This window comes from Microtus pennsylvanicus, chromosome 4, assembly GCF_037038515.1.
Source record: "Microtus pennsylvanicus isolate mMicPen1 chromosome 4, mMicPen1.hap1, whole genome shotgun sequence".
NCBI lineage: Eukaryota > Metazoa > Chordata > Mammalia > Rodentia > Cricetidae > Microtus > Microtus pennsylvanicus.
The window spans coordinates 137582420-137608630 of NC_134582.1; the positions used below are offsets into that span (position 1 = coordinate 137582420).

Below are 26211 nucleotides of genomic sequence, written 5' to 3' on the forward strand. Positions count from 1 at the left end.
TGGTTTTCTTTGCTAACTTTTCTAATCCCCATGCCCCTAGTGTGGTAAATGGTATAGTTGTCAAAGCTGTCTCTGACAATTTCCCAAAAGACAGATTTCTCCAAAGAGTGCCATGCCAGGGCCAGAGAATTAAGGGACTAGGAAATGAGTTCTGGAAAGTCATTTTCAAGGTGGGGTTTAGCCCAGCTCAGCTATAGAGTATGCATGGTGGTAACTTTGGCTAGCTTGACTGGATTAGGAGCCACATGGAAGATCATAAGAGCATGCTTCTGGTGTGTCTGTGGGGCCATTTCCAGGAGTTATAACTAAGAAAGGAAGGACATTTCTAAGCAGTGTGGCACCATCCTGTAGGATGAGGACCTGTCCAGATAAAAGGAAAGAGTCCATTACTATACACTTGCCTCCTTTTATTTCTTGACCTCCACATGTGAGCCACCCTCCTCCACCACATCTTTCCTGACATGAAGGACAGAAACCTCTGAAGCTGTGAACATAAATAAATCTTTCTTCCTTAAGCCCTCTTCCCCCAGACACCATGTCCCACAAGAAGCCACGAACAGCACAGCAGACAGAATAAGTGATCGAAGTAATTTAAAGGAAGACATGTATTTTGGATCATGATTTCAGGGGCTTCGTCCCTTGTGGCATAGAGGGGGATATGACTATTAATGAGCATTCCTAAGTATAACTTCAAGCCATGGGCCCAAAAAAATTGTTTTCAAATTCTTCATGAGGCTGTTTGATCTTTAGCTGACCTATGACCATTAGAGGGTTAGTGTGTGGTGCTTGTTAAAGTTAGAGAGAAGGGGAAGTCAGTTAGCATTGTGTAAGGATGACAAGAAGCTATGCTGAGATTTCTCAGCAGCCGTCGTGAGGCAAGAGAGAGATCCACATCACACCTCTGGTGGCAGATTGACAGACAAGTTCTCCTGGTATGGTGGTGATATGGTTCTGGTAGCCAAGCCCAGTGATCTGAGTTCAATCCCCAGAACTCACATGAAGAAGGATAGATATTCCAATAAAATAATCACAGTTAACTACACAAATGCTCTGCCACTGATCTATATTCCAGGTCTGAAAATGCTTTCCCTTCATGTCTGTGTGTCTGTGTCTGCACCTGTATCTGTGTGTACGTATGTGCACATAGACATATGAATGGCTGGGAGACAACATGGAGGAGTTCATTCTATCCTTCCACCAATTGTGTCCCAGGGATGAAAGCAACATCATCAAGTGTGGCAACATGAGCCTTTGTCCAAAGAGCCAACTCTGGCCATCGAATAAACTTCTTATTGTGATAAAATATACATAATATTATTTTGTTTTGTTCATTCTAAGGTACACAGTTTTATGGCATTACGTTTTTAGTGTTTCAAGGAGAGTCCCGGCCACCCAACTAGCTTAGTCCCAAAATAACCACACAGAAACTGTATTAATTAAATCACTGCTTGGCTCATTAGCATTAGCTTCTTATTGGCTAACTCTCATATTAATTTAACCCATTTCTATTAATTTGTATATCACCACATGGCAGTGGCTTACCGGCAAAGATTCTAACCAGCATCTGTTTCAGGCTGAGGATCCATGGCCTCTCTGGGAGTCTTTCCTTCTTCCAGCATTCAGTTCTGTCTTCCCTGCCTACCTAAATGTTCTGCCCTATCAACAGGCCAAGGCAGTTTCTTTATTCATTAACCAAGAAAAGTAACACAGAGAGAGGATTCCCACATCACTTTAGATTAAACAACAATCTCTATGATCCATCTATCTCCAGAATATTTCATTATCTTCAACTAAAACTCCCCATGTTTCCCCTTCTGTCCAGGGAAACCCACTCCACTGTCTTCCCTGTGAATTGACTGGTTTAGTTACCTTAAATTACATAGAACCACATAGTATTTGGGGTTTTTTTGATGGCTAAAATAATCCCATCTGAAATAATACCCTCAAAATAATTCAAATTTTAACATATGTCAGAACTGCTATCTCTTTAAGGCAAATAATATTTCAGTATGTACATAGAATAATACAGTCACCTTCTATTTATCGAATCATCCATCTTTAAATTTTTGGAATCCACATACATTTTGGGTATTTTAATAACATTACTGTGTATTCTAGTCCCTGCTTTTTCTTGAGCATAGACCCAGAAATGGAACTCCTAAATGACAGCAGTTTCTGCTTAATTAGTTGGGTAACTGCCACGTTTCTTTTTTTGGTGGCTGTGCATTTCACGTTTCTCCCATCAACATACAAGGATTCCAGTTTCTATACTTCCTCCCAACTCTCATTGCTTTTGTTTTCTCGAGCCACCGATCCTGGTGAGTGTGAAGTGGCACTCACGGCAATGCCGAGCTGCGGTCCCTCACTAATGATGATGCCGAGTTTATGTGTTTATGAGCCTTGAACAAGTGTAAGCATTCAAGATCTCACATTCCAAGAATGGAGCCATTCCTTAGTTCCCTACTCTCCCTGGGTGTTTGGCTTTACTTACTTACAGTGTGTAGTGTCCATGGAACACAGGGAAAGTGTGATCCTTAGCCCTGTTTCAAACACTCACACTGAGCTTAATGACGAAGCAGGTGCACGACTTTCAGGGTGTTTGGTGGACACACTTCTCCCGTGCTCTCAGTGGTTAAACACAAAAGCTAGCCTCAAAAGCTTAGCACATCCCCGGTTTTATTCAATTTTCCTCGCTCACTCCTTGATTTACTGTTCTTCCCACCATCATTAAATTAGAGCGTCTAAAATCCTGTGGGAATCAGAAAGGAATCCGCTGGAGCTACAGAAAGCAGCAGGTTATTTCCTCTCTTGTGACATGCCATTGAATTAAATGTCATCCCGCATTTCAACAAGTGTCTGCGAGTTAGGGAGCGGCCTCTTCTATTTTAAGATTTGGCTCTTACTGACCTGGAAGTTTCAGTATATTTGATGCTTTATAGTTAAAAGCACGTTACTGTCACCTCTCTACGGTACAGTGAGAGAAGAAGCAAGCTGGCCATTGGAGGGCTGGAGAGATGCTTACTTGGTTTAAATCCCCACATTGTGTTTCTCATTAGGAGGATTTAAAGCAAGGGCAGAATTTTAGCACCTTTGCCTCTTTTTCATTTTAAAGTGGGTAAAAGGTTGTACTGCTTGGTTGGGCTCAAAGATTTATTTCAAGGTCACACCTACAGCATCACTACTAACAAGTAATGATGACTCAAGGCATTGTTTTCAGGTGACTGTATTTAATTTATATTGTCAATTATACCTGTATACGCCAGCCTAAGAAGAAAGAGTGTACCTCAGGATCCTCCTCTGAAAGCATAGCATTTAGCTTTATGCTCCAAACTAACGGGATTCCTAAAGTGACACAGCAGAAGCTGGCTGTGATTACAGAGTTTCAGCCCCCATTACAACCTGGCCGTCTAACACGTCTGTGTTTAACTTTCTAGATGGCTTGCAGCTCTGCTTGTTGGTTCAGATAAGTCAGCCTTCTATGTGTAGGAGGGTTTTGCAATAAAAGGAAGAAAAAAACCTTCTTGGCATTGGAAACTTTATAGCATAATGAAGCAAATCCCAAGTCATTTTCAGATTCCTTTACAACATAGAGGCACAGATGGGTGACATCGTAGTGTAAAGCGACTTTTACTGAAACCATTAAAAGTGTTTTTGAAAGAATCCTTAGAAATTGGACTGGTTAAATCAAGAAACCTTCATGCCACATTTAACTTGGAAGTTGAGGAATCTGAACTCGCTAGCCTTTGTCCTTTATCTAAGACACAAGAAATGCTGCAAGAAAGTTCAGCCCATAGATTGATAACCAGCACTCCAAAAGGTCTCCCTACAGAACTGAATAATTGTATATTAATAAATTGCCAAAGCCTGCTGTAATCCAGGTAGCCAAAGAGCTGTGCATTGCCTTCATTGCCACTATTTTATGTAGTTAAGTTAGACTCGGCACTGGCTGTTTAAGAAACTGAGTCTCACCTCAAGCAATTGAATGATGCAATGTTCAAATTTTAGGATGATATAAATTTGAGAAAATGTTCTTAAAGCTAGCCTTGGAACTCAAACATCCAAAGAGTTGGTCAAAGAATCCATATTGCAGACAGTGTTCATAAAGGCAGGAATCCGAATGAAATTCACAGATAGTTTTAAATGACTGTTATAGACTGGACCTTAGCAAACAACAAATGTATCTGTCCAGCTGTGGTTTTGTAAATAAAGTTTTACTGGGACACAGCCTTGCTTGTTGGTTTACATTTTGTCTGTGAATATTTCCATGTGCCAATAGCAAAACTCAGGTGTTGAGAAGAGGTCATTTTGCTCAGAAGGATTAAAATATCTACTCTATGTCCCTATATAGAAAATATTTGCTGAAGCTTGCTACAGTATGTTCTGCTAATAAAAAAAAAACTGATATAAACTAAGACAAAATAGGAAATTGGTATTTTATAACCATTATAATTATGCTCTTTGATTCATTGTAAAATTGACATTTTATAATCATAAAGGTGCTTTCATATTCATGATCTCATTTGAATGTTGAAACAATCCCGTGATAAATGACGGGAAACACTACGGAGCCTTCTTCCAGGTGATCCAGCTCTGAGAGCTGAAATGACTTCTCAAGGGCGTAATGACAAGTCTGCATGTTCTTCTGGCAGGGTGAGCTTAGACACATGCTGCCTACTTGTTTCTCTTGACAGCTGCTCAGCAAACAAGATCAGGAGGCCAGGGAAGGGCAAAGGTCAGGAAGCTCCAGAAAGGCCCATGTGCATTTCCTGTACTGCTTGGGTAGTGTGGCGGCCACCATAGGAAGCCGCCTCCCATGTGGCTGCTCTGCCATCTGCTCCTGTGCACAGGAGGTTTTCTTCCATACAAGGACTGCTGGGTTCATTGGTCACAACCCCTGTCTTATCTTGGGACTCATCTATAGGGTCTGTCACACAGGATTCAAAATAGAAGACACTTTCCAGGTCACTGCTGTGACTGTTCAGGTGCTCCATGTCTGTCCTCAGTACACACATTAGTTAAAGACAGATATTTTGTCTTACACAGAAGTCGGGTTCTTTGACCAGATGGCCTGAGTTCAAATTCAGTTCTAGCATGTATTATCTGTAAATTCTTTGTGAGTTTCTAGACCTCTGAGTGCTTCAATTGACTCAGATATAAAGCGAGTCTAATAGTAGTACTACCTTGCAGGCTAGGGATGACGTAAAACAGCATTGGTATCAGCACTGGTGATCACCACTGTCCACACCTACCATGACTGCTGGCATTTGCATGCTGAGAGGTACCTTTATGGACTTGCACAGGAATCCTGATGTCCTCACATCCAAGAGTAGATATGAGTTGTTACCTGTCTTTTCTCACCCAGAGGACCTCTTCAGGCTAGGGAAGAAGGTAGAATTCAGGAGAGTTGACTCCATAGACCTGAACAGCACATACAACTTGGAAGATACTAATGGTCTCAGCTTTAGAAAAACATGGCAATTTCCTAGAAAGGTGGCTCTCAGCCAGTTCAGTCAGTCACAAGGCTAGGGAAAAGCTTAGTTTGAGAACCCTCGTCATGTGATGTTTCCTTGAAGAAATAAGAGGAAATGTCCATTTATAAATGATCTTAACTTCCATGTTTAGAAGAAAAGAAAGTTGTCTTGAAGTTGATCAGAGCAATTTAAGTTAGCTATGTAAACAAACCAGTAAACACACAGAACCAACCAAACCAATCAAACAAACAAACAAACAAAAAAGGCAATTTGTGCCTTCTGAGTTTAGAAAACAGACTAGACCAGGCAGGCAAAGAGCAGCTCTGAGCATGGCTTGAGCGAGCTCAAACATACAGGATCCCCTGAGAGCCAAATGCCAGAAGCCATCATGTACAGTGTTCTACAGACCAAATCCAGGAGCTGTCACAGAGTTCAGAGGTCAGAGGAGACCAGGAAGAGAGTTAAGGGGAGCAGTTAATGGGTTTACTCAAACTACAATTTTGAATATCGTGTTCACTCTTTTCATTATGAATCCTATCAAAATACTGAAACTCCCAAGCTGGTAGTACGTGAGGCAGGGACATCTAGTTATAAAAGCTCTGGGGGCACATTGGTCTGAGGAACAGCGAGGGAAGGAAAGGCAATGAGCCATTCGGGAGGAGCTGGGTATGGTGGCACACTCCTGTCATTCTGGAACTCAGAGGGGAGGCAGGAAGCTTGGGAGTTCATATCAGCTTGCTATATTATTAAGACCCTGTCTCCAAATAACTAAACTTCAATAGCAGCAACGACAGAAGTAGCTTGGGACAATGTCCTCATGCCGGCAGAAGTAGCAGTGATGAGTTTGGGTAAACTTGGCATTTCAAAAGAAGAGAAACCTTTACCTGCTCTGCCTGCTTTGCTGAGCAGAGCTCATGACAGTGAGATGTGGAGATCAGAGAGCCCCAGAGGACAGAGGTTGGCCCAGCTCAGGCAGACTAGACGTAGTCTTAAAGGAAAGGCCGGTGAGACTGGACTCTTGTGGGGAGATACTATACCACCACAGGCCAAAGGAAAGCCAGCGAGTTAAAAGGAAGGTGCGTCTATGCCTGGTTGGCTGGGAAGCAGATACCACTTGTAGTGGTTAGGATTGGGACTAGATGGCAGGTTACTTGTTGGACGTAGAAGAGAAATTGGCCATGTATATTAAAGCAGTGTTTCCAGAAAATATTCACATGAGTATGGGGGCTCCTGGAACATGATGGCGTTTGTCCTATAAAGGTGTCCTTCTTAATGGGTCACTCACAACTCAAGAGATTCTTTGGGATCCAGCGGCAGTAGCTTTGTTGTCTTTAGACTCAAGCTACTGATAAAATAGCACAGACACTGAAAACCCCCCTTTTTCTTTTTGCTCGAATGCTAAAAAACTCAGAAATAAGCTCCTTTGTCTTTGGTCTTATTATTAATTATTTTTTATTTTAACCTCACACAATTAATCCTAACAGAGTATTATTTTGCCAACCAATTTAGGTACTTTTAGAAATAAAGTTTCTTTTTTAAGTGTGTCAAACTTCTTGTATTCTGTCTTTCTTTGAGTGATGGTTCCAGGCGCATTTGGTGCTAGCTGTCCAAGCAAATGCTTCTAGGTCAGCTCTCTTTTGTTTATCTAAAACAAAAATATCCCATACCACATGGACTCTGGCTCTATGTGGCCTGAGGGTTTGCTATGCACTGAGTGACAAAGGGTCTCAGGAAACTTCCAGCGGGTGGAGAAGAAAATTAACGAGCCACGTGGTGCTTTCAGGCCTCCCCCTTGCAAAAGCCAGCTTCTTTCAAAGAGATGCACAAATGTTAGCACAGGCAGGCCAGTCTGTTTTGGGAATGACGGGGGGATGTGTTTACCTCAAGTATCACAGCTCAAACCAAGCAAGGCCAAGAAACAAATGGCCAAGGTGATGAGTGACAGAGTTTGATGTTCTCAGACAGATTTACCACACAGCGTGTGAAGCGCAGATGATGTCTGCAAAGCAGAAGAAACAAACGGAGCAACCAAGGTACAGCAGCAGCAGTGGGCAGGAATGGTCCTTCGGGGACCTTCACACGGGGATGCAGGCTAGAGCATCTCCCAGGGCCCTGTAAGTAAGAGATATGCTTGCAAATTGCTTGTGTGAGGGTCTGGAAACCTAGCTTTGGCCTTACCTGAAATTTTAAGCCATTGGTCTAAGTTAAAGCTCAGAAATGGTCCCTTTGAGAGGTTTCCAGATAACTATAATCTCTTAGAGCTTAGAAACAGTTATACCAGCAACAACCACCCCAGGTATCCCAACATTCAGCTCATGTTTTATATATTGTATGTATTTTATATAACTGTACATATATGTATTGTTTAGTCTACATGAATGCATATTATATAGTTGACTATATGGATCCATAATATATAATTACTAAACATATTATGTATATCTTATGGATACTTAATTATTGGCTTGCATAATATATTCTGTATATGCATGTATATAAATGCATATGTCCCAGTAAGTGACATATATTTTATATGTGCATTCATAGACCAGACATAGTCTGTATACAGATATGTATGCACATGCATAGTTGTGTGTGTATCTAATATATATACATATATACATACACACACATACATATATATAATACAAAAGTCTTATTTTTGTATTGGTTGTTTCTCTGGAGGACATTGGTATAGGCTCCACCTCTTCCCGTATCCTGTTTCACAATCATTGCTGATTTTTTTTTTCTGTCTTTTATAAGCTGCTCTGGTTATCCGGGCCCTGTTGGAAGAGACAGGCATGCTACACCTATATACAATGTGATCCCTGCTAAATGCTTCACCCACTGGGTAGGAAAACCACCTGTTCTAGACAGCTTCAGGATTCAGCGGCATTTCTTTCCTGGCATGGATCCCTCACTGGCTTGCCAGGCTCCAGTGCATGGCCAAGTGCCACAGGCTCAGCAGCCATGGCATCAGTACCCACTTGGGACCGGGCTGTACTGCTGGCGCCCATCTCTTCGCTAGAGAAACCTGGACGATGAGCCTTCACTCAGCAGCTACAGGGCTGCTAGGCTCTGACACACTGTGCTCGGCAGTCTACAAAGAAGCCAGAGTTAGGTTTTTTTTTTTTTTTGGTTGTTGTTGTTAATCTTATTCCTGAAAGAGACTGCAAGGAAGATTCCGAAAAGAAAGGAGCCAGGGGCAGCTTGAGAGCTTGAGGAGGCATGACTTTGGATGAGATGGAGAAGCCTTATGCTTCTCCATCAGACACCTGGCCTATCTGATTTGGACAGGATTTTAAAGAGTGAAGGGGTCACTTAAGTTTTATGCTTTCTAGTTCAGTGATGCAGTGGAATTCGGGAAGTTACTGGCCTGTCATCCTCACAGGTTCCTGTTGTCATTAAGGGTTACTCCCAGGTTCTCTGGGTTTTAGTGGTCTAAAACCACAAGTGGGATCCCACTGGGGACCTTCAGTTCCAAGTCAGGATGTAAGCTGCCGACTCTGGTGGATCTTAGGACTGACTGCACCAGATTTGCTAGATAGTGTTAAAGTCAGGGAAATTTTGGGAAGATGAGGTGAGGAGATAGGTGTGTGTGTGTGTGTGTGTGTGTGTGTGAGAGAGAGAGAGAGAGAGAGAGAGAGAGAGAGAGAGACAGAGAGAGAGACAGAGAGAGAGACAGAGAGAGAGAGACAGAGAGAGACAGAGCGACCCTGAGAGATAGAGATAGAGAGAGAGATTACCATTTACCAGATGAAGGGAAGGGCAGGTGTGTTATCTGAGGCCATCTGTATGTCCTTCTGGTTGATCAAAATTATCCCAACTTTATCATTTAAATGACAGGAATGGTTCTTCCTCTGAGGAAGGCATACTCCAGTCGATTCCAAAATTTATACTCTTCCTGGCCTCTCATTCTCTCTTGATGCAGGGCTAAGTAGCTGCACATTCATCAGGGCATTTACACACTAAGGCCATTATATGATCACAGATTCCCAGAACGCTTTTCTAGTTCCTAGAGTGTTTGTACAGTTTCTCCCTGAGGGAACATAGAATAATTGAGGTTGGAAACAGCTTAACCCCCAAGTAGTAAAAATCACTGACATGGGAAATGAAGAGGGAAAGGGGTCGCCCTTAGTGCAGAAGGGGCTGCATGCTTCTAGTGGGCTCCTGTGTGTTCAGTTGGCGAAAGGACTGTTTTCGGCCTAAGGAAAACCTGCCGCGTGAACACACCTGAGTTTTACATGTTACTGTCAGCCTTTCAGAACACGGAGTAATTACAACTACTCAGAAGGAACGCCAGGCTCCTTTAAAGGTAAAATAACACAGTCCCAGATTCTCAACACGCAGATACATGCACGCGTGTACGTGCGTGTGCACACGAGCACCCCGCGCACGCGACACACAGAGAGGGAGCATGCACACACATATACCCCGCACTCCCTCATACAGGCATACAGCTCTCCTGTCATCTGTTATCGGGTGCCACACAGCAGCCCCAAGAGGTATGGAAAATGCAATCTTCTGGCTTTTCTCTTTCCACGGTGCTCTTCGTGTTCTGTAAACAGTAGAAGTGTTTCTGTAGGTGGGCATTCGTTGCACCGGCCAGTCTTAGACTATAATATAGGAATGTGCTAAGGCAAGGAAATATTTGCTTGTACAAATGCCTGGAAGCCTTACGTGGCACGAGCTCTAAAGTCCTGTAAATCTCACATCTGGCTTATTTTCGCATCCTGTACCTGAGTGGATGGGGCTGTATTTACATTCGTTTTCCTTTTCTAGTCCTCCAGCATCTAGTCTGAACGTGCGGGGACGTCTCTGGGAGAGCTTGCCTGTATGCATATTTCACATTCCTGGTTCCAGAATCTGCAGGTCCCTGGCGTTAGAGCATTTACCATTGAATACTTGTCTTTGAAACACCTTTCCATTCCACAGGAGTGAATGGGCGATGTGGCAGCAGGATGCCTTTGTTTAAAAAACAAAACAAACGAAAAACAAGTGCCCCCCCCCTTCCCGCACAGCCCAGCCCAGCCCAGCACTTTCTATCCAGCTGAACTCCACACTGTCACTGGCTGTTGAGAAGTGTAACTCGTAGGATAAATTTTAGAATTTGCTGCCCCAGTAGGTACCATTCTAGAGCTGATCTTTCTTGTTTTGTTTTTATTCGGGGGTGGGGTGTCTTCCCTGCCGTTTAAAATGTCCAAGTCCTCCCGCTTGGCTAAATCCTTCTTTACTAGCGCGGCTTCTAAGCTGCCGTCCTCTAAGAAGGATGATTTAAGCAGCAAGTCGAAGAAAACCAGCCTAGGTGAGAAGACGGAGAGGACTGGAAGTGAAGGAAACTTGGAGAAGCAGGTGCAGGCTGTGGCGACTCCAGCTCCGCGAAAGGCAGCGGCTCACAAAGGTAAGGCTGCAGGTAGCGGCTGGCCTCCAGCCTGCCTAGAAACTTTCTGCTTATTAACCCTGACCGGTATCTGGCTTAGATACAGATACGGCAGGGACGAGTCTGTGCTCAGCTGTGTCCGTGGCCATGCACCCTTTCCCAGTACACTATAAAATAACCAATCGTTAGAATGGTGGAAGAGATGGTGGCTTAATTGAAGAACGATGAGAGCAAAGCTGAGGGTTGTGGTTTCCTTGCAGATGAGGGTTTGTGTCTGCATTCTATATTCTTTGATAATCTGATCATGTCTGCATAAAGTTTCTTGCTGTTGCTTTACCTACGTGGAAAGAAATAGAAAAGTCTCCTAAAGCCATGTCATTAATTAGCAGAGAAAATTTTGCATGTTTAATTATTGGCAGTCTCTGTTTAAAATGATGCTTCTCTGAAATGCTGATCTAACAATGAATAAGAATTCTTTGCCAAGTGAGGCAAAACTTCCTGCTAACCTTGTTACCTGGATAAGTCTTTCAGAAGTGTGTTAGGATGTGTTGCTTAACAAGAGCACTGTTAACTATTTGACCTGGAACTGAAAAATGTTGACCTACTGAGAATGTCTGTTTTAGTGTAGAAAATCACAGAGGGCAATTAAATCGTATTTTAAAATTCTAATACCAATTTCTCCCACATTAAATTTCTAAGAAGTATTTTACAGTGCTGATTTTAATATGTTTTGAGCTCTTGTCTAACAATATAATAGCTTTGTCCTGAAGAAAAAGTTTTTATTTTGTGCAGAAGAACAAATTCATTTTGTAATTTCAATCCTGGCCTCTTCTGTTTAAAAACTATCAAAAGGAATATATAATGGTACATTCTTGTGCTGTACGCTATTTCAAAAAATGCAAATATCTTTCTAGGAATAATTTTTCTTCATTATCTTTGTTGTTGTTTTGTCCATTTGAGCAATTAAGTGTTTGTATATAAAAGCTGGAGCCAAAAGATTTTGTGAAGAGTCGTGCATAAAACAAACACGGAAAAACTTTAGAAGTATTGAGAGAAGTTGTTGAAGAGACTGAATTTTGGCTGCCTGAAAAGGAAATTGTGCTATGATAATATCCATAAATATTCAATGAAAAAGAATGTCAACCTTTCCCCACCTATAGGATGTTCACATGCGTATAGAGCATGCAACTGTGTCTATTTGATATATCAGGAGGACCTTTACAGGAGTCCAAGCAAGTTCTTAGTCCAATGATTATTGATCATGCTGACCCTCTTCTGGCCAATTTGAGGATGCATCTGAAAAGAATTTGTAGGTGAAAATAATGTTTGATAGCAATTGTTTAGGGACTTTGCTTTAAAAGTCATTAAAACCAAGAATTTTTATACAGTACAAGATCAATATGATAATGACATTTTTGTAAAATAAATAAACTAGCAGAAGATTATAAATTAACAGAGTGGTATTTTCTTCATACCTCTCTGGGAGGAAAAGGAAAGCTAAAACATAAAAATTTTGAGATTAGCCAGGCATGGTGGTGCAAACCTTTAATCCCAGCACTCATGAGGTAGAGGCAGGTGGATCTCTGTGAGTTCAAGGCCAGCCTGGTCTACAGAGCAAGTTCCAGGACAGCCAGGACTATTACACAGAGAAACCCTGTCTTGAAAAACAAACAAAACAAAAACAAAAACAAAAAAAGAGGGAGAGAGAAAGAAAAAGAACTTTTAAGTTGAAAACAGGACAGAAAGACATTGTTAGAATTCACTTTTGATCAAAATTCTTTTCAAAAGCAGTCTCTTTACCCCAGTTAACGCTACTCATTATTGTCATGACCATGACCAAAGCAAGTTGGAGAGAAAAGGGTTTATTTGATTTATATTTCCACATGGTTGTCCATCATTGAAGGAAGCAAAAGCAAGAATCTGGAGGCAAAGGCTGATGCAGAGGCAATGGAGGAGTGCTGCTTACTGGCTTGCTCTCCATGGCTTGCTCAGCCTGCTTTCGTGTAGAACCTAGGACCACCAGTGTAACCCCATCCACAAGGGGGGAGGATGGTCCCCTATCAATAACTAATTAAGAACTTCCCCTATAGGCTTGCCTACAGCCCAATCTTACGGAAGCATCTGCTTAGTTGAGGCCCCCTTCTCTCCATTGACTATACCTTGTATCCTGTTGATATAAAATTAGCCATCATACCTTAATATCATATAGTATCCATAGGAATGTCAGTTGTTGAAGAGCAATAGAAATTCGGTAACAGGATTATGTTAGGTTTTCATTGAAGTGGTGTCATGTGATTAAGAAATCCAAGGCAAAAAGGAGGTTGGGAGGTACTGGAAGAGAAAAGGGAAACTTTGGTCAGAATGTAGATAGATGGATAGATAGATAGATAGATAGATAGATAGATAGATAGATAGATAGATAGAAGACGAATAAATAAGTAATTAAATACATCAAAAAAATCCAAGGCCAGGACCAGAGAGATGACTCATGGGTAAAGTTGCTTCATACCATGCCTACCCTCTTCAGTTCTACTGCATCCCTGCCAGAGCCCCACATGGTAGAAAGAGAAAACTAACTCACACAAGCTTTCCTCTGACCTCCCCACTTCTGCCATGATACACAACAGACATGCACGCACACGCGCACACGTGTGAGAGCACCATAAATGGATAAATAGATGTGAGGATGAATACATGATAGAGGATAGATAGATAGATAGATAGATAGATAGATAGATAGATAGATAGATAGATAGATAGATGGGTGGGTGGGTGGGTGGGTGGGTGGGTGGGTGGGTGGGTGGGTGGGTGGATGGATGGATGGATGGATAGATAGATAGATAGATAGATAGATAGATAGATAGATAGATAGATAGATAGATAGATAGATAGATAGATAGATAGATGTAAGAATCCTGAGGATGGAAACACGGTTCAGTGATTAAACACTGGCCTGGCATGTGAGATCCTAGATAAAATCTCTAGCACTATAGGAAACAAACAAACCCAAGTCAGACATAGTGGTGCATGCCTTTAATTCCAGTATTGGGAGGCAGAAGGATTGTGGAAATTTTGAAGCAGTCTAGCAAGACCCTGTCTCAAAGTAAAGAACAATCCTAATGTTCAGACATGTTCAACAATCAGACATGCCATTGTGTTTGCATTTGAGTTGAGCCTTGTTGTCCTCACAGAGATCTTGGTTTTACAGTTTAGAGAGTGAATTGCGTTTGTGCCATGAGTGTGCCTTGGTCTTTGTTACATGTCTGGTTTCCTGTTACCCAACTGCATTTTTAATTTTGTCTAAAGTCGGAGTCTCATCTAGTGTATTTCACAAATTACAGCAGGACTTCACCTTCATCTGCTTCCAAGGTCCCCTCCTCTACTCTTTAGTGTTATAATCTATGCTTTTATTTCACATTAAAATATTAATGTCGTATGCTGTTACCATAACTAGGTCTTTCATAGTTTATCTGGTGACCAGTTCTAAACATTGAAAATTAGCAAAGCACATAACAAAGATGACCTTATAAATATTTTTCATGGCTAATGCAAGACTGCTGTGGGAGCATATTTTGCTCCTTCGGCCAATAGCATTTAAGATACCACTTGGGCATGGTCTCTTATACTATAAAAGCAGCGGTAATGTGTACCCAGTAACCATGTGCCTGCTCTCTTGCTTCCTGCTCCCGCTTCCAGCTGCTAGACTCTGTTCCTGTTCACGTAAAGTACTGTTGTCTAGGTCAGTAATCTGTAAGTTTTCCCCTTAAATAAATAACCCTTTTATTATTAATAATTCTGAACTGGTGTGGGATTGTTTTGTGACTTACGTCATCACAAGATACCTGATGTTGTCATTGCCTCTAGTGGTTTTAAAATCTTAGTCTTCTTCTCTGTGGGGCATTTCCAGTTTCTCCAAGGAAAGAAACACCTTTCTATCCAAATGTGTTTCTGTTCCCTTCAGCCACATTGCCTGCCTTTCCCTGCCCAGTTTCTAGAACATTGAACAGCTATCTCTTTGCTCCATTTTGCTGAAATCACAATCCCCAGAAACAGAGAAAAGGCTGAATGGGAAGAAGACATTCTGCATGTTTGCATGTCCCAAATACCTTTCTTCTCTGCTAACGACCCCAAGGTATTCTGAGTGGATATGGTTTTCTAGATTGAATCAGTAGCCCTGGGCCACTCGCGCATTCATGCTTTCTTTGTAGGTAAAGTTTTTCCTCATTCTTTCAAAGCTTTCAGGATCTGCTCTTGATCTTTGATGTTTCAGAACTTCTCTCAAGTCTTTGAAAGTGCTGGGGTTTTTGTCCACTTTGACTGGATCTTTAATGGGCTCTTTCAAGTCCAAGGGTGCCCTTAGCCCAGACTATCCTGATAATTCTTAGATGACTTATCTGTCTGTATGTATGAACCTCTAGTAGTTGACTGGTGTTGTGTGATGTTTATCTTTACTTATATTTTTAATTCACATTTTATCTTTTGGATCTTCTTAATTTTATTTTCCAACTCCTCTACTATATAATTATGATCGTTGTGCTGTGAATGCCTCAAGAGTGTTTGTCACTCTAATTTTGAGACCACAATACATGGCATTACTCTATGTGTATAAGCAGTGTTCTTGCAAGGTAGTCACTTAGCATAGTTATCATTGCCTCTGCTGCTTTGAGGGTACTGTGAAATGATTAACCTCATGGCCGGGATGCTGCTATGCTTTTCATTCCTAATCAGTGATCCACGTGGATCCCGAAAAAGAAGATCCAGGCCACCAGTGATCCGGATCATAGCATTCATAACTGTCTCCCTTGAAGAGCTTCTGCCATGATGGGAATCCACCAAACGGAAGATTAGTGTTAGTGTGCTCTGATACAGGCTAGGTCTTTCCAGTTCGGGGTATGAGTTAGTGTCAGAGGACTGTGGAGACTCTTCCCTTCTGCTCCCTATTCCTCTTGATGATGGTGTAGAATGTGTTGCTTTCATAGGCCGAATAAAGAGACTGCCTTGGCCTTTAGATAGGGCAGAAACTTAGGTAGGTGGGAAAGATAGAACTGGATGCTGGGAAGAAGAGCAGAGTCAAACAAACGCCATGAAGCTGATGTAGGTTAGAATCATTCCCGGTAAGCCACGACCTCATGGTGCTGCACAGATTATTAGAAATGGGTTAGATCAAGATGTGAGAGTTAGCGAATAAGTGGCTAGAGCTAATGGGCCAGGCAGTGTTTAAATGAATACAGTTTCTGTGTAATTATTTCGGGGCTAAGCTAGCTGGGTGGTGGGACACAGCCTGCCGCTCGTCCTACAACATGATGGCACTGTTCTGGTTTCATTAATTAATTGATTCACATTTACTTGGATGGTCCTTGCAATGGAGCCCAGGGCCAGATACTGCTAAGTAAGTGCTCTGTCACTGAGTTGCATTTCAACCCTTGATTTATTATTTTATTATAATAATCATTTATTAATGCATATGTTTGCCATGGCACATGTGTAGAGGTCAAAGGACTACAATGCGGAGCCAGTTCTCCCATCAACCTCTACATGGGTTCCAAGAATCAAACTCATTGTCACCAGATTCCTGCAACAAACACTTCACCCACTGGGTCATCTCCTTTGGCTTAGCGCTTAACTTTTAAAATTGTTTTTCCTTAAGTTACTTAAAATAAAGAAACTCATTCTTAAAAGTTGACATGGCTTCCAACAAGGTTGTTTGAAGAAAAAGCCTCCCTCCTCTCATGCATTTGCTCTAACAAAAAAAGATGGTCATGGTGACATTTAGTCTCTTGAGTTCTACCAGTGTGGTCATTGCAATTGGAAGCAGCCTTGGGGAGTCTTATGACTTAATGCTATTCCTGCACTTATTCCTGCACAGATTGGGAAATTGAAACATAAAGTTTGAGGTAGTCCCCCCAAACTATTAATCCGGAAGTCATAGAGCCAGAAATCTAATTCCATGATTTTTTTAAATTAAAATATAATTACATCATTTTTCTCTCCCTCTCCTTCCTCCAACTCTTCACATGTATCACCCCTCTCTACCCTCAAATTCATGACCCCCTTTTCTTTGTTATTATTGTTACAAATATATCTATATACGACTAGATATAGACATACAACCTGCTGAGTTCATTTATTGTTGCTTGTGTATGTATGATTTCAGGTCAATCCACTTTGTTTTGGATAAGCAATTAGGGGGCTTATTCCTGTGGCTGACTAATTAATTCTCCCTCTCTCATCAGTCATTAGTTGCCTATAGTTCTTTATTTAGGGATGGGATCCCATCAGATTTTTCTTTTGTACAACAGCATGTTTATTGGTGCTGCCATTGTTCAGGTCTTGTTTAAGCAGCTATATTGTTGAGGTATTATGGTACAACTTTCCTGTGATTTCTAGGAAGAAATGACATAATTTCCCAGTAGGCTTCATGGACCTCTGACTCTCAGAGTGTTTCTACCCACTTCTTCTAAACTGTTCCCTGAGCCTATGGTGTGAAGGTTATCTTGTAGGCATATCAACTGGGGCCTGTTCACAGCCAGTTGTCCTCTGTATTTTGACCAGTCGTGACTTTTGGTAATGGTGTCTGTCTACGACAAAGACAAAATCCTTTAATGAAAGGTGAGAGATGCATTCATCTCTAGACATAAGGATATGTACTCAGAATGTGGTAGGAACTAATTCCATAAGTTTTACCTCCTGACCTTTTACACCCAACCTCTATTCTAAGGCACCTTTCTATACAGAGCAAGCATCTGCACATGGAAGAAATGAATAACGCTAGCCAGACTTAGCAACTATTCGGTCTGGTCCCTGAAGAAGAAAACCCTTTGGTGACATTTTGTAGCTCAACACAAGCCCCCTGGAGGCAGGAGTGGAGGTGCACTCCCCTTAGACATCTATGCCAGAAGCTGAGGAGGGAGAACTGTAACTCGGGGGCAGCCTGGGAGACAGAAAAGTAGGCAAGGAAGGAGATGGGCTTCTGGGCTGAGCCATTTTCATTTCTTAGCTAACATGTCTCTTTCTTAGACAAAACCAAGAAACAGCAAAGGAACAAACAAGTTTCAGAGTTACTAAGAGTGTCACAGTCTGTGAATACTATCCTAACATGGAAAAAGCTGTTGTATACATGAATACCAATATCCTAACTAATGCCTACATTCATGATCACAGAGGAACACACAAGTGCGCTCTTTCTCTCTCTCTCTCTTTCTCTCTCTTTCTCTCTCTCTCTCTCTCTCTCTCTCTCTCTCTCTCTCTCTCTCTCTCTCTCTCTTTCTCTCTCTCTCCTCAAACAAGTCAAAAAAAAAAGTCTTTTCCCATCACACATGACCTAATGGGCCAAATGCAAGCCTGTAGGCCCCAAATCACTCAACTCTAATTCTGTTCTGACACAAGACTCCCTCTGTGGCCTTGAGCAAGGCAATTATCCTTCCTGACTGAGTTTGGTCGGCCATTAAAGAATAATAATATGTGGTTTCTGGGAAAAGGATTGGTGTGGATTAATGACTTAGTTAATGTGTGTCTGGTGTTTTCAAGAGTCCATGCCCCACATAAGTAATTGTAGTCAAGTACAATGAGGTCTCTGTTTATCTCTGAATGCAGAAGAAGGTAAAGGCTCACACTCTCACAGTATCAGGCACGTAACCATGCCAGAAAAACGCCATTATGATCCTCGGGTCACATGCCCTATACTGTTATTTATGACCAAGAGGAAACCTCACAGGCTCTTGTTTACCAGAGGACCTGCTGATTTTAATTGCCTGTGGAAGCCTGGAGCCTAATGTTGCCTACCTCTATTAGTCAAAAATATTAGTTACCAGCGCACAAAAATGTCTTCATTTTCTCTAGCGGGGTACGAATTCATTCTGGATTCTACTACTGTTTGTGATGGTGTTAGACCCAGGAACAGTGGAATAATGGAGAAGGGGGTCTTTGCTTCAGGGAGGCACAACCTCAGATGGGTGTACTGGCTGAACTGTGTTTTCTGATAACACACTAATAATAATAGCAAGCAGTTTTCCACTGATAGGCCCTGTACTTTGTCTAGTATTGTCTGGAAGTGATACATTTGTACTACTACCCGGCATGTCCATTTCTTTCTCTGGTTGCCTTTGGGATCAATTTCACCCAATATTTGAGAAGAGCTGATAGCTAGAGGACTGTTTCTAATTCAACAAAGCATTGGCAACCCCGCTCCAACCCACTCATTCACAGTTTTGGCTTATCATCAATGCCAGTGAGTTCAGATTCCTGCATACAGCATCTGTGCAGGCCAATAAATTTCCCTTTATCCTATTAAAATGTGCACGACTTCCTTTGCATGGCTGTTTTACAAAAGAAAATTCAACCTTTTGAATGCTTCTTCCCCGGTTACTTCAAGCCAACTTTTCTCTAACTAAATATAGCATGAGATATGACTGTGTGAATATTTAAAATAACTCTTACATCTGGAGTTCTCTTTATTTTCCTCAACCAACCATACATATGCTTCTAGGACCCGTGAAAAGCAAGAGTGGGTTTGTTCTGAGATATATATATATCACATCTTAAAGTTAATCTGAGATCGCTTTTGTTTAATGTAGACTAGCCTACTTAGTATAGAGAGATCAATAACTCACAGATGTAATACCTTCACAATGAAAGAATTCATCTCTGCCCTTGAGAAATAACACACACGCACGCACACGCACACACACACACACACACATGCAAGCCACAGTTACTTCTTTTTGTCTTTTAAGTCAGTGCTTGAATCTGTCCATATATCCTGAGTGAGAAAGACAAGACCTGCTAGATGCCTCTGGGTTGACTCACAAATCTTCTCTTCTTTCCTGAGAAGCCCACTTGACCTTGGCTAGATACATGCTGTCTCTTGTGCTATGTGACTTCCTAGCTCCCTGTCTTTACTTGCTTATTTCAAGTCCAAGTAGAGTGGGTATTGATCAGATTATCACTGTGCCAATTTTGGGGCAATTTAATGCTGGAAAATTGCAACCAGTGTCTCCTATTGGGTTCTTAAACAAAGCTTTGTTCCTGGTTACTCCCAGGGGACTAAATAAATGTGTTTCTCCCTTTAAAAAAACTAAAAATGAAATATGACTTTATGTTTCTGTTTTAACTAGAATTTTGAACAAAAACAAGAAACTAAAATCCTTAAAAGACATTCTTTTCCAAAAATCTTTATTATTCAGGGCTGGAAAGAGAGCTCAGCAGTTCAAAGCATGGGCTATTCTTCCAGAGGATTTGGGTTCAATACCCAGTAGGGTTCAGATCATCTGTAGTTCCAGGGGATCTGACACCTTTTTCTGACCTCCTCTAGCACCAGGCACACAAGTGGTTCATATATACACATGCAGCCAAAACACCCATACACATGTAAGAAATTACATTTTTGAACGTTTATATTATTCACTAACCCAAAAACAGGAATTAGTACTCTAGTGATTTTTCCTCTATGTGACCTTAAGAGACTGTATAGAAACATAATAGATTTCTTTCCTAATTCTAATAAAATGTTTTATTACCCAAATTACATTTTCATCTTCATTCCTTGTACTGTTTTAACTTGGCATGTTTTATATATTCATTCAGTCTTACATCTTCAATTCTGATGGACCACTTTATGTTCAAAATACTTTCCTTTTATTATTCATTTAAGCAACTACAATGTGGATAGCTGAAAAATGACCAGAATTAATATAAATTAAAGGACAAAAAATATATTGTCACTTTATTAGGGGACATATTTATAAAAGTTCCTTAAATGAAGAGATGATATCCTTCTAGCATCAAGCACTGCCTGTGTTCTTGAAAACACTTTATCTCACTTGGTGACTCAGGAGCAGATGATTGGGCCTTGGCCTGTCTGTCTGCCTAGCAGATTCCTCCTTTCTGGCACTGCACAAGGCCAGTCTTAACTCATTGTCAGGTGTAAGCAAAGGCAGTGTCTGGGAATATAGAAGGATGAGGAAAGCAACAGTTTTCTCCTTAGTGATGCTGATCCTCCTAGCTAACTATTGGGCTTCCTGAGTTAATAATCTCTAGTCTTAAGTCTGGCCAGAGGTCCACCTGTGTGGTTCTCTTATCCTTTTTTAATGAGAAGGCAACAGAAGCACCACAGGTGTTCAGGTTATTTAATTTTTCATGTTTCCAAAATGTAAACTTATATTAGCAAAATGAATTACAAGTAACTATAAGTAAACATGGATTCTCATATGGAAGAAATTTGGTTAAATGTATCTGTTAGAAATATATATGTTTACATTTTATATTTATTGATAACTTATATTACAAATATAGTAAACAAGTTAGATTTTAAAGGAAATGAATTACTGAGACATTCAAATGATAAAGATGCTTGTAACTGACTGATAGCTTACATGCATTAGGAATAAATAATATACAGACATGGTATTTGATATATCCATTGCATGGAAATATACTTAAATTTTTCCATTTTAATATATGCTAGACACAAATTTGCCAGATGTTTCTCAAGACAATTTAAAAATATTTAATAATAGTTGCTTTTTAAAAATGATACATGTAAGGGTACCCAATCAAGAACAAATCCACAACTGATCATTTACTTTACATCTGGTATTATCCAGAATTCTGGAAGCTTAAAGAAAGTAAAACATTGTTTTGCTCTGAAAGATTGGATTTGATGCTTTTACTCTTTGTGGGACAGCATCCCTGACAAAAACAACACAGGAAGAAAGTTTATTTGTATTGTGGTTTGGTGAGCTACAGTCGGTTGTGGTAAGGAGAACATGGCTGATTGGGCAGCTCTCAGCTGTGGTGGTGGGACTGTCCACGTGCATACACCACATAGACACACCTCCTTAAAAAAAGCTTTCCCAGGGCTGGAGAGATGGCTCAGGGGTTAAGAGCATAGGCTGCTCTTCCAGAGGACCTGAGTTCAATTCCCAGCAACCACGTGGTAACTCACAACCATCTAAAATGAGATCTGGCACCCTTTTCTGGCCTGTAGGCATACATGCAGGCAGAATACTCTACACATAATAAATAAATAAATCTTTAAAAAAAAAAGCTTTCCCACACTCTGAGTTACCATGAACAGATACATGGGCCTATAGGGCATTTCACATTCAGTCCAAATGATGCCCGAATTACCCAAATATTGAAATAAAACCTTGCAGTAGATTGGTGTACAAAATAATGAATCTATGAAAGAAGTAGAGCAGGCTGTTTCCCCAGGTGAGAAGAATCTGCCAGGTTGGAGGAGAGTGGAACCATCATCAAAGATGATGCTGCATTTGGGAAATGGCAAAGTGCCCGAGGGTGGCAGAAGCCAGAGGGAAGGAAGAGAAGTGAAAAACAATGGAGGGAGGACAGTTTTTTTCTGAAATGGAATCTGTGCTGAGCTTTTCACTGCATCAGTGACTATGTACTGTCTTGCTTCTGTGGACCATGGTCCCTTCAAGGCTTGAAATGCAGGCCGTAACATATTGAGGCTGGGGTCCCACGGGGCATAGCCAGTGAGAGAGTTACCTTTCTCATTGCCACGACCTGACAAGAAACACCTTAAGGAAGAAGGGGTTTGTTTGGACTTACAGTTTAAGGAGGGATATAGCCTATCAGGGCCGGAAGTGGAGTACACAGTGGGTAAAGGAACTGTCAAATCAGCAGTCAAGAATCAGAGGGAGATGAACGCTGGTGCTCGGCTCATCTTCTTTTTTTCAGCCAAGGGCTGGCCCCGTGGATGATACTGCCCATATTCAAGATGAATCCTTCCTCCTTGTTTGCAATTTTTTTCTAGACTCAGCCTCATAGACACACCCAGAGTCAAATGGATCGTGAAAATTAACTCCCACCGCGATGTTCAATGACAAAAACTGAATGATAAAAAATGATAGGGGAACTGAGGGGGTAAAAAATTCTGTTTGTAAACTTCATGAGGTGTGTCTCATAATGGTTCATAGGAAGTGTCAGATATGAAGTGAAATCCAAAGAACAGAGCAGGGCTTGAGGTGAGAAATACATGGATCACACTTAAATCATGTCATTGGATGGACATCTCGAGGTACAGAGAACATAAAAAAGAGAATGTGGCCTATGGTTGAGAAGATTAAGTGACCTTAGACTCTGGAGTATTACCATAGAAGGGTCTAAACAGAGATAAAACTCAAATATGAAGCATCATGTATACAAACCTAAGAATTTTCATTTAAAACTAAGGCCATTACAAATAGATACATCCATACCCCTCATTGCTGCAAACAAATACCCCACAGAGAATTTTCTTTGAAAAAAATTTCAAATTATGTGTATGTTACATGTTTCTGTGTATCTGTCACCTGCCTGTGATTCTCATGGAAGCCGGAAGAGGGAGTCAGATAGCCTGGAACTGGAGTTGCAGGTGGCTGTGAGCTGCTCCACATGGGTGCTGGGAACAGAACCTGAGTTCTCTGGTGAGCCATTCTCACCCCTAACTGCTGAGCCATCTCTCCGGCCCCAAAATATATATATATTTTTAATTTTAGGTGGTATAAATCTTGTCATCTGGCCTACGATGTTTTGCTTAATTTAATTTGAAATCATTTTTAACTGAATTAATCACAATTGAAATGTCTCCCACCGTGGTCAAAGTATGGCTTCAGGTAACAACAACAACAACAAAAACCATTGTTTATTGCCAGAGGTACCTTTTCTACACTCAGAGACCCAGCAAAGTGGAGGGATTACGGAACATTCTCTTCCTTCTAATCTCCTTTGTGATTTCCTAATTGCACCACATAGTTATATTTTTCATTTGTTAGTGCTTATTTACCTTCATCTGTTCCTGAGAGTTTCTGATTCTGATTCTGAACTTGTTTCTAAGGTGAGGACTGATTTGCTACTTCAATTTCCAGCACAATGCAATGCCATCTTTTTTATGATGAGCCCTCTGTTTACATTGTAGTGATTTGTGAAGAGGAATCGTGAATATTTAAAGATGCTACACTAGGAAAATCTCTGTTCTATTTATGACCTACTTAGTAGAGTTATTTTGCAAAGGTTTTTGAATAGCTATAACCAGAAGAATCATCAACAAATCATAATGGAAATTATACATAATAGAGAATGCCTTCCCAGAGGACAAAGTTAAAAACACTAAATTTCTTAAAAATGCCACAAATACTTTTGTGATGCCTGCTTGTTCTGGCAGGAAAGAGACAAATTCCTCTGAGGCAAACCCAAGAAAGCTTCAATGTGGGGATATTAAGCAGAACCCAGAACTGTTACTGGCACCTTGGTAGTGGTCTCTGTCAAGCCTTGAGGCCCAGGAAATTTTAATAGGTACATTTGGAGGACAGGAATGATCTACTGAGGCATAACGGGAGCTGCGGCACAATCAGAGAAAGAATAAAACACCTGCCCTGCAGAGGTAGACTTTGAAGAAAATGTTGATTTCACCTCAGCTCTAAGTTCAGAAGAGTAAAAAAAGGGAATATATGGAAAATGGCCAACCGTCTGCTTTTCCTCACAGCATGATGGCGTCTTCAAGGTCAGGGAAACCATTTGGTATCCCACAGAAACATACCTCTGTGTATGTCCCGAGGGTGTTTCCAGAGAGGTTTTTTAAAAAATATTTATTTATTTATTATGTATACAATATTCTGTCTGTGTGTATGCCTGCAGGCCAGAAGAGGGCACCAGACCTCACTACAGATGGTTGTGAGCCACCATGTGGTTGCTGGGAATTGAACTCAGGACCTTTGAAAGAGCAGGCAATGAGCCATCTCATTGCCTCTGAGCCATCTCTCCAGCCCCTCCAGAGAGGTTTGATTCAAGATGAATGATCCACCCTGAATGTGGTGTCATTCATTCCAGGGACTGTGGTCCCAGACTGAATAAAAAGAAGAGAGGCTAAAGAGATGACTCAGTGGGTGAAGTAGTTGCTGTTCAAGACTAAGATTCTGAGTGATACCAGAATTTCATAAGAAGCCGGGCATGGTGGTACATGCTTGAAATCCCAGATCTAGGTGGCAGAGATAGACAGATTCCCAGGACTCACTGGCCAGCCAGCCTAGTCTAATTCATAAGCCCCATGTCCTAATGAGAGTCCTAACTCACAAACTAAGGCTCCTAAGGAGTGACATCTGAGTTTCACTCTGGCCTTCAGAAGGACATGCATGTGTGCACCAGAACACACCTGTGAAAGTGCACACAAATAAATAAAAACTGAAAAGAAGGCAAATAACTCTAGCAGTCACCTCTCTCCACTCTCGGACTGCAGTGTGAGGCCTGCTGCTCTGGCCCCCGTCATGATGGGATGAACACACTACGGACAAAAGAAATGCTTCCCCTGCTAAGTTGCACCTTATCAAGTATTTGTCAGAATAATGAAACAGCAGGCCATGTGTGCTGCCCCAGGGATTAAAACTGTATTATTAAAAGTTGGATGGATAAAAACCAAAAGTCAAGTGCCAAAAATGCTGCATAATCACTCTCAGTTGGCACTGTCCAAAACAGCTTAGAAGCAGAAATATAAATCATCTCTGTGATAATTTACTTTAGGTGGCATCTGAGAATTCCAACAGATGGAAGTCCATAGACATGCACAGACAGGAAACATTTGGTAAGCACAGAAAGACATCAGTGACCATGTGCAGGGCCTGGAAAGGGAGAAACACTCCTTTATCCGATCTGAATACTTTAGTGATGTTAGAGCTTATGAGGTATGCATTGAAGTAACAGATTCTAGCAACGCTGACCTGTTGTGTTTTTAATATGTATTTTATAATAATGAAAAAACTGTAATTAATAATTAAAAGTAGAAACTCTATAGATTTGTTAAGTGCCATACCAAATATAATAAAAAAATTGGTGAATTATTAATTTTAAAAATTGTTATTGCTATTGTGATATAACACGAAGCCTACTGGTGTATATAACGTGAGACTAAGTCTGACTACATCTGTATGTGCTGCAGATTGTTGACCATGAGATGTTATACCACACAGCTCTCAGATCTCATAATCTTGTATATCTGAAATGTTTTAGTTATTATTTAGCTATTTGTCACTTCTCCCCCCCATTCAACCCAAGACAGCTACAATCCCACTCTGTGCTCCTATGAATAGAATAATTTAAAAGGTTCTTTATTTTATTTCATATGTATGTTTGTTTGCCTGAATGTGTGTGTGCACTGTGCATACCTGGTGTCTACAGAGGCCAGATCCTGGAACTGTAATTGCGGACAGTTGTGAGCTCATTAGGGTTGATGTCAGCTGAACCCAGGTTCTCTGTAAGAGCAACAGGTGCTCTAAACTACTGCCACACATCTCCAGCCCCAAATTTAACCATTTTAGACAACTCAGAGAAGTTGAATGATTTAATATTTGCATTTCATAGCTTGCTTGG

At 41.1% G+C, this 26211-nt stretch overlaps 1 protein-coding gene across 17 annotated transcripts in view; it reads left to right on the top strand.

The window, feature by feature from the left end:
• The window catches only part of Kiaa1217 (KIAA1217 ortholog), an 812359-nt gene that overhangs the window by 335542 nt on the left and 450606 nt on the right, over window positions 1–26211 (top strand). For 6 of the 17 annotated variants that reach the window (XM_075970604.1, XM_075970599.1, XM_075970619.1 and 3 more), the window contains exon 1: window positions 10740–10872. The exons of 3 other annotated variants lie outside the window; for them this stretch is intronic. Coding sequence is in view for 1 of the 14 variants with exons in the window: in XM_075970623.1 (XP_075826738.1) it covers window positions 10668–10872 (205 nt within the window). In the remaining 13 variants the exon portion in view is untranslated. Of the gene's footprint in view, window positions 1–9864; window positions 10873–26211 lie in introns of those variants that run through there. 8 more of the 17 variants (XM_075970609.1, XM_075970600.1, XM_075970620.1 and 5 more) reach the window with 3 other exon arrangements.